Below are 11,871 nucleotides of genomic sequence, written 5' to 3' on the forward strand. Positions count from 1 at the left end.
CCTGGGTCCTGAGCAGCCCCGCAGCTCCTCCAGGCTGGGGCAGGTGGGGAAGTTAAACCTGCAGTGGGGCTGGGCTTGGCATGGGGTGGGGATGGGCTATGGGGTGCGTCATTAGGATGGGTTCTGGGGTGGGTCATTAGGATGGGTTATGGGGTGGGTCATTAGGATGGGTCATTAGGATGGGTTATGGGGATGGGAATTTAGGATGGGTTCTGGGGTGGGTCATTAGGATGGGTTATGGGGTGGGTTATGGGGATGGGTCATTAGGATGGGTTCTGGGGTGGGTCATTAGGATGGGTTCTGGGGTGGGTCATTAGGATGGGTTATGGGGATGGGTCATTAGGATGGGACATTAGGATGGGTTATGGGGTGGGTTATGGGGATGGGTCATTAGGATGGGTTCTGGGGTGGGACATTAGGATGGGTTATGGGGTGGGTTCTGGGGTGGGTCATTAGAATGGGTTCTGGGGTGGGTCATTAGGATGGGTTCTGGGGTGGGTTATGGGGTGGGTCATTAGGATGGTTATGGGGTGGGTTATGGGGTGGGTCATTAGGATGGGTTATGGGGTGGGTCATTAGGATGGGTTATGGGGTGGGTTATGGGGTGCGTCATTAGGATGGGTTATGGGGTGGGTCATTAGGATGGGTTATGGGGTGGGTCATTAGGATGGGTTATGGGGATGGGAATTTAGGATGGGTTCTGGGGTGGGTCATTAGGATGGGTTCTGGGGTGGGTCATTAGGATGGGTTCTGGGGTGGGTCATTAGGATGGGTTCTGGGGGGGGTCATTAGGATGGGTTATGGGGTGGGTCATTAGGATGGGTTATGGGGTGGGTTATGGGGTGGGTTATGGGGTGGGTTATGGGGTGAGTCATTAGGATGGGTCATTAGGATGGGTTCTGGGGTGGGTCATTAGGATGGGTTATGGAGTGGGTTATGGGGATGGGTCACTAGGAGGGGTTATGGGGTGGGTCATTAGGATGGGTTATGGGGATGGGACATTAGGATGGGTTATGGGGATGGGTCACTAGGACAGGTTATGGGGTTGGTCATTAGGACGGGTTATGGGGATGGGACATTAGGATGTGTTTTGGGGTGGGTCATTAGGATGGGTCATTAGGATGGGTTATGGGGATGGGTACTGGGGTGGATCATTAGGATGGGTTATGGGGATGGGAATTTAGGATGGGTTATGGGGATGGGACATTAGGATGGGTTATGGCGATGGGACATTAGGATGGGTTCTGGGGTGGGTCATTAGGATGGGTTATGGGGATGGGACATTAGGATGGGTTATGGGGATGGGACATTAGGATGGGTTCTGGGGTGGGTCATTAGGATGGGACATTAGGATGGGTTCTGGGGTGGGACATTAGGATGGGTTCTGGGGTGGGACATTAGGATGGGTTCTGGGGTGGGACATTAGGATGGGTTATGGGGATGGGACATTAGGATGGGTTATGGGGTGGGTCATTAGGATGGGACATTAGGATGGGTTATGGGGATGGGACATTAGGATAGGTTATGGGGATGGGACATTAGGATGGGTCATTAGGATGGGTTATGGGGATGGGTCACTAGGATGGGTTATGGGGTGGGTCATTAGGATGGGTTCTGGGGTGGGACATTAGGATGGGTTATGGGGATGGGACATTAGGATGGGTTATGAGGATGGGACATTAGGATGGGTTATGGGGATGGGACATTAGGATGGGTTATGGGGATGGGACATTAGGATGGGTTATGGGGTTGGTCATTAGGATGGGTTATGGGGATGGGACATTAGGATGGGTTCTGGGGTGGGACATTAGGATGGGACATCAGGAGCTGTGGTGGAAGCGGGCGGGCGCGCAGCTCCTCAAGGGTTAACGCTCCCTCTCTGCCCCATTAGCAGCAGCAGCAGCAGCAGCAGCAGCAGCACGAGGATGGATTTGCTCTTGCTGCGGGGAGGGGAGGGAGCTCTCAGGGGCTCCCTTTGCCAGGCACCAATCCTGAGCAGGAGCCTGTGTCCACAGCCCCAACCCGGGGCTGCCGCAGCCCTGTCCCCATCCCTGCCCCAGCCACGAGCTGCAATGTGGGGCTGGGGGACCCTTCCTTCCCCCTTCCCCACCCCACACTGTGTGGGGTCCTCTGGGTGCCCCCAGGGGCCATCACACCCTGCCCGTGCAGGTGATGGATGCGGATGCTGCCCGCGCCGAGGCCCATGGCCGGTGGGTGCAGCGCAGCCCTCCTCATCCTCACCGCGAGGCTGCAGCCCCTCGGTTCCCCCCCCTCTGCCAAAGCTTGGCTGAGCCCGGAAGGGTTAAATCCCCTCCGGGGCTGGAGGGTGAGCTCAGGTAGGCGTGAGCCTGCGGGCTCCCGCTTCCAGAGCTCCGGAGCAGCCGGAGGAGGGGCCTGGCTGACCGCTGCTGCGCTATAAAACCCAGCTCCTGCCACACTCCGCGTCTTACGATGCACACGTGTGGGGAGAGGAAGGAGCCTGCGAGCGGCCCTTAACCCCTTCTGCGCGCAGAGAGCCGGCAGGAGCCGGGGAGCGGGGACCCCGGCGGCGGCAACCGCACCTCCATCCCCGGGACATCGGTACCTCCATCCCCGAGCACCGGTACCTCCATCCCCGGGACATCGGTACCTCCATCCCCGAGCATCCCCGGGGCAGCGGCATCCCCATCCCCGGGCACCGGTACCTCCACCCCTGAGCATCCCCGGGGCAGCGGCATCTCCATCCCCGGGGCACCGGTACCTCCATCCCTAAGCATCCCCGGGGCACCGGCACCTCCATCCCCGGGCACCGGTACCTCCATTACCGAGCATCCCCGGGGCAGCGGCACCTCCATCCCCGGGGCAGCAGCACCTCAATCCCCGGGTCACCGGTACCTCCATCCCCGGGCCATCGGCACCTCCATCCCCGGGGCAGCAGCACCTCCATCCCCGGGGCAGCGGCACCTCCATCCCCGAGGCACCGGTACCTCCATCCCCGGGCCATCGGCACCTCCATCCCCGGGGCACCGGCACCTCCATCCCCGGGGCACCGGCACCTCCATCCCCGGGGCACCGGCACCTCCATCCCCGGGGCAGCAGCACCTCCATCCCCGGGGCACCGGCACCTCCATCCCCGGGGCACCGGCACCTCCATCCCCGGGGCACCGGCACCTCCATCCCCGGGGCACCGGCACCTCCATCCCCGGGGCACCGGCACCTCCATCCCCGGGCCATCAGCACCTCCATCCCCGGGGCACCGGCACCTCCATCCCCGGGGCACCGGCACCTCCATCCCCGGGGCACCGGCACCTCCATCCCCGATCATCCCCAGGGCAGCAGCATGAGCGCCCGGAGCTGAGGCTCGGCGCTGCCCCGTCCCGCACCATGTCCTTTGCGATGCTGCGCTCGGCTCCCGGCCGCTTCCTGTACCCGGAGATCATGCTGTCGGAGGACGAGGAGAACGGCAGCGAGAGCTCGGGCTCGGAGGAGAAGCCCTACCGCCTGGGCACCGACGGCTACGGCCTGACCGCCGCCAAACGCCGGCACGGCAAGAAAACGGGGCGGCTGCACCGGGAGCCCCGGCAGCGCCACACGGCGAACGCTCGGGAGCGGGACCGCACCAACAGCGTGAACACGGCCTTCACGGCGCTGCGCACCCTCATCCCCACCGAGCCGGCCGACAGGAAGCTCTCCAAGATCGAGACCCTCCGCCTGGCCTCCAGTTACATCTCGCACCTCGGTAACGTGCTCCTGCTGGGCGAGGCGGGCGGCGACGGCCAACCCTGCCTCACCTCGCCCGCCTTCTACCACCACGGAGCCGGCAGCCCCGCGGGCAGGGACCCCGATGCCTCCCAGCCCAAGCAGATCTGCACTTTCTGCCTCAGCAACCAGAGGAAGCTGGTGAGAGACGGGGCGGGGGGGACGGCAGGGAGGGCAGGGTGGTGGGGATGGAGGTGGCTCTGCGGTCATTGGGTGATGTGAGGGGATAGGGAGTGATGGAGATGGGGATGGAGATGGCTCTGCGGTCATTGGGTGCTGAGGGGGGGTAGGGAGTGATGGAGGTGGCTCTGCGGTCATTGGGTGCTGTGAGGGGATAGGGAGTGATGGAGATGGGGATGGAGATGGCTCTGCGGTCATTGGGTGCTGGGAGGGGATAGGGAGTGATGGAGATGGGTCCGTGGTCATTGGGTGCTGTGAGGGGATAGGGAGTGATGGAGATGGGGATGTGGTCATTGGGTGCTGTGAGGGGGGGATAGGGAGTGATGGAGATGGGTCTGCAGTCATTGGGTGCTGTGAGGAGGGGATAGGGAGTGATGGGTGATGGAGATGGGTCTGTGGTCATTGGGTGCTGAGGGGGGGAGATAGGGAGTGATGGAGATGGGTCTGCGGTCATTGGGTGCTGAGGGGGGGATAGGGAGTGATGGAGATGGGGATGGAGATGGCTCTGCGGTCATTGGGTGCTGGGAGGGGATAGGGAGTGATGGAGATGGGTCCGTGGTCATTGGGTGCTGTGAGGGGATAGGGAGTGATGGAGATGGGGATGTGGTCATTGGGTGCTGTGAGGGGGGGATAGGGAGTGATGGAGATGGGTCTGCAGTCATTGGGTGCTGTGAGGAGGGGATAGGGAGTGATGGGTGATGGAGATGGGTCTGTGGTCATTGGGTGCTGTGAGGGGATAGGGAGTGATGGAGATGGGGATGGAGATGGGTCTGCGGTCATTGGGTGCTGTGAGGGGATAGGGAGTGATGGAGATGGGGATGGAGATGGGTCTGCGGTCATTGGGTGCTGTGAGGGGGGGATAGGGAGTGATGGAGATGGGTCTGCGGTCATTGGGTGCTGTGAGGGGATAGGGAGTGATGGAGATGGGGATGGAGATGGGTCTGCGGTCATTGGGTGCTGAGGAGGGGGATAGGGAATGATGGAGATGGGGATGGAGATGGGTCTGTGGTCATTGGGTGCTGAGGAGGGGATAGGGAGTGATGGAGATGGGGATGGGTCTGCAGTCGTTGGGTGCTGTGAGGAGGGGAGAGTGAGTGATGGTTGATGGGGATGGCAATGGGTCTGCCGTCATTGGGTGCTGTGAGGAGGGGACAGGGAGTGATGGGTGATGGTGATGGCTCCGTGGTCATTGGGTGCTGTGAGGAGGGGACAGGGAGTGATGGGTGATGGTGATGGCTCTGTGGTCGTTGGGTGCTGTGAGGAGGGGACAGGGAGCGCTGGGTGATGGCTCTGTGGTCACTGGGTGCTGTGAGGAGGGGACAGGGAGTGATGGGTGATGGTGATGGCTCCGTGGTCATTGGGTGCTGTGAGGAGGGGACAGGGAGCGCTGGGTGATGGCTCTGTGGTCATTGGGTGCTGTGAGGAGGGGACAGTGAGTGATGGGTGATGGCGATGGCTCCGTGGTCATTGGGTGCTGTGAGGAGGGGACAGTGAGTGATGGGTGATGGCTCCGTGGTCATTGGGTGCTGTGAGGAGGGGACAGTGAGTGATGGGTGATGGCGATGGCTCTGTGGTCGTTGGGTGCTGTGAGGAGGGGACAGGGAGCGCTGGGTGATGGCTCTGTGGTCATTGGGTGCTGTGAGGAGGGGACAGGGAGTGATGGGTGATGGCTCCGTGGTCATTGGGTGCTGTGAGGAGGGGACAGGGAGTGATGGGTGATGGCTCTGTGGTTGTTGGGTGCTGTGAGGAGGGGACAGGGAGCGCTGGATGCTGGCAATGCCTCTGCAGCCATCGGTACGGTGTGAGCCGAGGTGGGATGACTCCCATTGGGAACGCACACCAGATCCCATCAGTGAGCCCCACAGAGGCATGGCAAACACGGCGCTTCCTTCACCACGTCCGTATCTGCCACCCAAACCCCCAGGCCCTGCTCCAAATCCCCCCTGCGCCCAGCGAAAGGCAAAGGAGGAGAGGAAGGGAGACGCTCCGAGGGCAAGGGATGGATTTGAGGAGCTGGAAATGAAGAGGCAAAGGGAAAGCAGGGGTTTGGGAAGAGGCTGCGGCTCCGGCTCGCAGAGGGCAGGCACCAGAGGGCTGAGAGGGACTTGGGGGCAGAGCTGGCCAAGGGCTCCACTGGGACCCACAGGAGCTGCAGTGTCCGGCCCAGTCCACCCAGTGCTCCCAATTCCGTGCTCTGCACCAGCTCAGTGCCCAGCCCATGGCCATGCTGGGGTGGGCAACCGCTGCCATGGAGGGGGAGATGGAGCCGTCTCCATGGGGAGCATCCGCTTCCAATGGGAGCCTGGCTGAGGCTCTGGGGCTGCACAGCCCTGCCCCTGCCCGTCCCCATTGCAGGGCCCTGGGGAGCTGCAGCCCTCGCTCTGGCTCCCACTTCCCTGCAGGAGCTGGGAGCAGCACTTGGGAACCTGCATCCGCTGGGATCTGCTACGCTTGAGGTGCCCAAACTCCTGCCCCTTGGGCAGCGGTGACCCCAGGCTGCAGCTGGGGAAGCTCCTGTGGGGCTGAAGTGGGGAATTCCTCCACTGCCCCGTCTGCAGCCTGCTTGGAAACCTCCTGCAGCGGCCTCGAGGATCCAACGTTCCCCCTTTGCCCCAGTCCCATCAATTCCCATCAATCCCCATGGCCCCAATCCCCTCAATCCCCACCAATCTTTGCACCAATCCCAATAAATCCCCATTGCCACTTTTCCATCAATCCCCATCGCTGCTTTCCCCTCAATCCCCATGGCCCCAATCCCCTCAATCCCCACCAATCTTTGCACCAATTCCAATAAATCCCCATTGCCACTTTTCCATCAATCCCCATCGCTGCTTTCCCCTCAATCCCCACGGCCCCAATCCCCTCAATCCCCACCAATCTTTGCACCAATCCCAATAAATCCCCATTGCCACTTTTCCAGCCATTCCCACCAATTCCATGGCCACTTTTCCATCGATCCCCATCAATCCCCATCGCTGTTCCCGCACCAATTCCCACCAATTCCATGGCCACTTTTCCATCGATCCCCATCGCTGTTCCTGCACCAATTCCCATCAATTCCATGGCCACTTTTCCATTGATCCCCATCGCTGTTCCCACACCAATTCCCACCAATTCCATGGCCACTTTTCCATCGATCCCCATCGCTGTTCCTGCACCAATTCCCATCAATTCCATGGCCACTTTTCCATTGATCCCCATCGCTGTTCCCACACCAATTCCCACCAATTCCATGGCCACTTTTCCATTGATCCCCATCGCTGTTCCCACACCAATTCCCACCAATTCCATGGCCACTTTTCCATCGATCCCCATCGATCCCCATCGCTGTTCCCACACCAATTCCCACCAATTCCATGGCCACTTTTCCATCGATCCCCATCGATCCCCATCGCTGTTCCCGCACCAATTCCCATCACTTCGCATCACCACTTTTCCATCGATCCCCATCGATCCCCATCGCTGTTCCCACACCAATTCCCATCAATTCCATGGCCTCTTTTCCATCGATCCCCATCAATCCCCATCGCTGTTCCCGCACCAATTCCCATCAATTCCATGGCCACTTTTCCATCGATCCCCATCAATCCCCATCGCTGTTCCCACACCAATTCCCACCAATTCCATGGCCACTTTTCCATCGATCCCCATCGCTGTTCCCGCACCAATTCCCATCAATTCCATGGCCACTTTTCCATCGATCCCCATCAATCCCCATCGCTGTTCCTGCACCAATTCCCATCAATTCCATGGCCACTTTTCCATCGATCCCCATCAATCCCCATCGCTGTTCCCACACCAATTCCCACCAATTCCATGGCCACTTTTCCATCGATCCCCATCGCTGTTCCCACACCAATTCCCACCAATTCCATGGCCACTTTTCCATCGATCCCCATCGCTGTTCCCGCACCAATTCCCATCAATTCCATGGCCACTTTTCCATCCATCCCCATCGATCCCCACCTCTGTTCCTGCACCAATTCCCATCAATTCCATGGCCACTTTTCCATCGATCCCCATCAATCCCCATCGCTGTTCCCGCACCAATTCCCATCAGTTCCATGGCCACTTTTCCATCGATCCCCATCAATCCCCATCGCTGTTCCCGCACCAATTCCCATCAGTTCCATGGCCACTTTTCCATCGATCCCCATCAATCCCCATCACTGTTCCCGCACCAATTCCCATCAATTCCATGGCCACTTTTCCATCGATCCCCATCAATCCCCATTGCTGTTCCCGCACCAATTCCCATCAGTTCCCACCCCACTTTTCCATCAATTCCGATGAACTCCCCCTGCCGCTTTTGCACCCGTTCTGATCGAATCCACCCCCTCTTGGGCTCCAATTCCAATGAATTCCCATCGCCGCTTTTCCATCTATTGCTACCAATTCCCACTTTGTCAGCCATTACAATCAACTCCCAGTGCCTTTTCTGCACCAACTCCCATCAATCCCATCGCCACTTTTCCATCAATTCCCATCACTTCCCATTGCCACTTTTCCATCAATTCCCATCAATCCCATCACCACTTTTCCATCAGTTCCCATCAATCCCATCGCCACTTTTCCATCAATTCCCATCAATCCCATCGCCACTTTTCCATCAATTCCCATCACTTCCCATTGCCACTTTTCCATCAATTCCCATCAATCCCCATCGCTACTTTTCCATCAATCCCAATCACCACTTTTCCATCAATTCCCATCAATCCCATCGCCACTTTTCCATCAATTCCCATCACTTCCCATCACCACTTTTCCATCAATTCCCATCAATCCCCATCGCTACTTTTCCATCAATCCCAATCACCACTTTTCCATCAATTCCCATCAATCCCATCGCCACTTTTCCATCAATTCCCATCACTTCCCATTGCCACTTTTCCATCAATTCCCATCAATCCCCATCGCTACTTTTCCATCAATCCCAATCACCACTTTTCCATCAATTCCCATCAATCCCATCGCCACTTTTCCATCAATTCCCATCACTTCCCATCACCACTTTTCCATCAATTCCCATCAATCCCCATCGCTACTTTTCCATCAATCCCAATCACCACTTTTCCATCAATTCCCATCAATCCCATCGCCACTTTTCCATCAATTCCCATCACTTCCCATTGCCACTTTTCCATCAATTCCCATCAATCCCCATCGCTACTTTTCCATCAATCCCAATCACCACTTTTCCATCAATTCCCATCAATCCCATCGCCACTTTTCCATCAATTCCCATCAATCTCTATCGCCACTTTTCCATCAATCCCAATCACCACTTTTCCATCAATCCCATCACTTCCCATCACCACTTTTCCATCAATCCCATCGCCACTTTTCCATCAATTCCCATCAATCTCTATCGCCACTTTTCCATCAATCCCAATCACCACTTTTCCATCAATCCCATCACTTCCCATCACCACTTTTCCATCAATCCCATCACCACTTTTCCATCAATCCCATCAATCCCAATCACCACTTTTCCATCAATTCCCATCAATCCCAATCACAACTTTTCCATCAATCCCATCAATCCCATCACCACTTTTCCATCAATCCCAATCACCACTTTTCCATCAATCCCATCAATCCCATCACCACTTTTCCATCAATTCCCATCAATCCCATCACCACTTTTCCATCAATCCCATCAATCCCATCACCACTTTTCCATCAGTTCCCATCACTTCCCATCACCACTTTTCCATCAATTCCCATCAATCCCATCACCACTTTTCCATCAATCCCATCACCACTTTTCCATCAATCCCATCAATCCCAATCACCACTTTTCCATCAATCCCATCAATCCCATCACCACTTTTCCATCAATTCCCATCAATCTCTATCGCCACTTTTCCATCAATCCCAATCACCACTTTTCCATCAATTCCCATCAATCCCATTGCCACTTTTCCATCAATTCCCATCAATCCCATCACCACTTTTCCATCAATTCCCATCAATCCCATCACCACTTCTCCATCAATTCCCATCAATCCCATCACCACTTTTCCATCAATCCCAATCACCACTTTTCCATCAATCCCATCAATCCCATCACCACTTTTCCATCAATCCCAATCACCACTTTTCCATCAATCCCATCAATCCCATCACCACTTTTCCATCAATCCCATCACCACTTTTCCATCAATCCCATCAATCCCATCACCACTTTTCCATCAATTCCCATCAATCCCATCGCCACTTTTCCATCAGTTCCCACCAACCCCTATCAGGTCCCTGCCCTGCCCCGGCGCCAGGCTCTGGAGCTGCCTGGGGAGCCCATTCCCAATGAGGTGTCCATGGGAAGGAGGCCGCGCTGCCCCTGCTGCCCCACACACACCTCGGGCAGGATGAGAGCCGGGGGCAGCCTGGAGCAGAGAAGGGTCCTGGAGGGGAGAGCTGAGAGCAGCTCCAGGGCCTGAAGGGGCTGCAGGGAGCCTTGGGACAAGGGAGGCAGGGATGGGAGGAGGAGGAAGAGGGAAGAGTTGATGGGAGCTTGGGGAGCTCTTCCCCATGGCAGGGGTTGAAGGGAGAGGTTTGGGATGCTCCATCCCTGGCAGTGCTTAAGGGCAGCTTGGACACAGGGGCTCCGAGCACCCTGCTCTATGGAAGGGGTCCCTGGCCATGGCAGGGGTTGGACTGGAGGAGCCTTAAGCTCCCTTCATCCCAACCCATTCCATGCCTCCACGCTGCCGTTCCAAGCCATGAGGCCTCAAGAGCCGTGATCCTGCCCCAGTCCCACCGGGGCCTCCAAGCCTCCTGCCCCGTGATTCCCATTGGGAAGCAGCGCTTGCCCAGATTCCTGGGGCATGATTCAGCCTCACCCCCCCCTCCCCGGGCTGTGTCCCAGGGACTGCCCCGTCTTGGGGCTGATCCCAACCCCATCCCTCTGCACCGATCCGGCTCCACCGACGGCAAAGGCTGAGCTGGTGCTGAGGGGCTGGGGCCGCGTCCCCCAGCTCCAACCCAAGCTGATGGGGACGTGGGTCCGGAGCAGGGCCGAGGCAGGGCAGGAGCAGCAGCAGCAGGGAGGTGGGCGCTGCGCTGGTGGCATCGTGACTCTCGTGCTGCCGGGATGCTTGGGATGGTCCCGGCATCCCTCGGGAGCAGGCTCGCGACGTTCCCGTCAGCGGGGCGCCCCTTTTTGAGCCCGTGAAGGGTTTGTGCTGCTCCAGCTCCTCCTTTGGGGCTGGGAGAGCTGCTCGGGATGGATTTGGGTTTGTTTAAACCCCCGAAGCCCGAATCCAAGCGAGGCTGGGACCATTCCAGCGCTGAGGAACCTCGCAGCATCCTCTGCGTGCCCAAGGGCTGCCCCGGCCCCGCATCCCTGCCGTAGGAACAGGGGGGCCAGCGGGTGCCGCGTCCCGTCCCAAGCCATAGCAGGGGCTGAGCATCCTGCACCAGGATTCACGCTCCCGGAGGGGAATGGGGATGTGGAGGGAAGGGGCTGGAGGAGGAGGGTGGTTGTGTGCACCCCCCCGCTCCCACACAATGGCCGGGGGCCCATGGGGTGAGTGTGGGGCATCCCAGAGCATCTCCCAAACCGGCTCCCCTGGAAGAGGAGCAGAGGCGGTAGCAGCAGGGATGGGGCAGAGCAATGAGAGGAGCACGGGAAGGGGCAGGGATAGGCCAGAGAGCAGGAGTGGGGAATTGCAGCTGCATCAGGGATAAGAGCGGCTGGGAGGAGGAAGGAGAGGAGGAAGAGAGGAGTTAGAGGAGGAGGAACAGGGAAGGAAAGGAAGGAGAGGAGGAAGGACAGGAGGAGGAAAGAGAAGGATCAAAGGCCTAGGGAGAGGAGGAAGGAGCAGGATGGGGGCTTTGGGTAGAACCAGCAGTGCCTGCACCCTGTAAACCTCTGGCAGCAGCTCCCCTGCGGCACCGAGCACTGCGATGCAGGCACCGCATCCCTCAGCACCACATCCCTCACTGCATCCC

At 58.3% G+C, this 11,871-nt stretch overlaps 2 protein-coding genes across 2 annotated transcripts in view; one reads left to right on the forward strand and one right to left on the reverse strand.

Moving 5' to 3' along the window:
* The window catches only part of BOP1 (BOP1 ribosomal biogenesis factor), a 60,450-nt gene that overhangs the window by 11,641 nt on the left and 36,938 nt on the right, over positions 1 to 11,871 (reverse strand). The gene's annotated exons all lie outside the window — the stretch shown is intronic.
* Positions 3,356 to 11,871, forward strand: part of SCX (scleraxis bHLH transcription factor) — an 11,942-nt gene continuing 3,426 nt past the window's right edge. The window contains exon 1 of the mRNA XM_062634650.1: positions 3,356 to 3,879. Within this exon, the coding sequence (XP_062490634.1) occupies positions 3,364 to 3,879 (516 nt within the window). The 5' untranslated portion in view covers positions 3,356 to 3,363. The remainder of the gene's footprint in view (positions 3,880 to 11,871) is intronic.

This window comes from Pezoporus occidentalis, unplaced genomic scaffold (assembly GCF_034315485.1).
Source record: "Pezoporus occidentalis ecotype Australia unplaced genomic scaffold, CSIRO_AGI_Poc_V1 ctg433, whole genome shotgun sequence".
NCBI classification, from domain to species: Eukaryota; Metazoa; Chordata; class Aves; order Psittaciformes; family Psittacidae; genus Pezoporus; species Pezoporus occidentalis.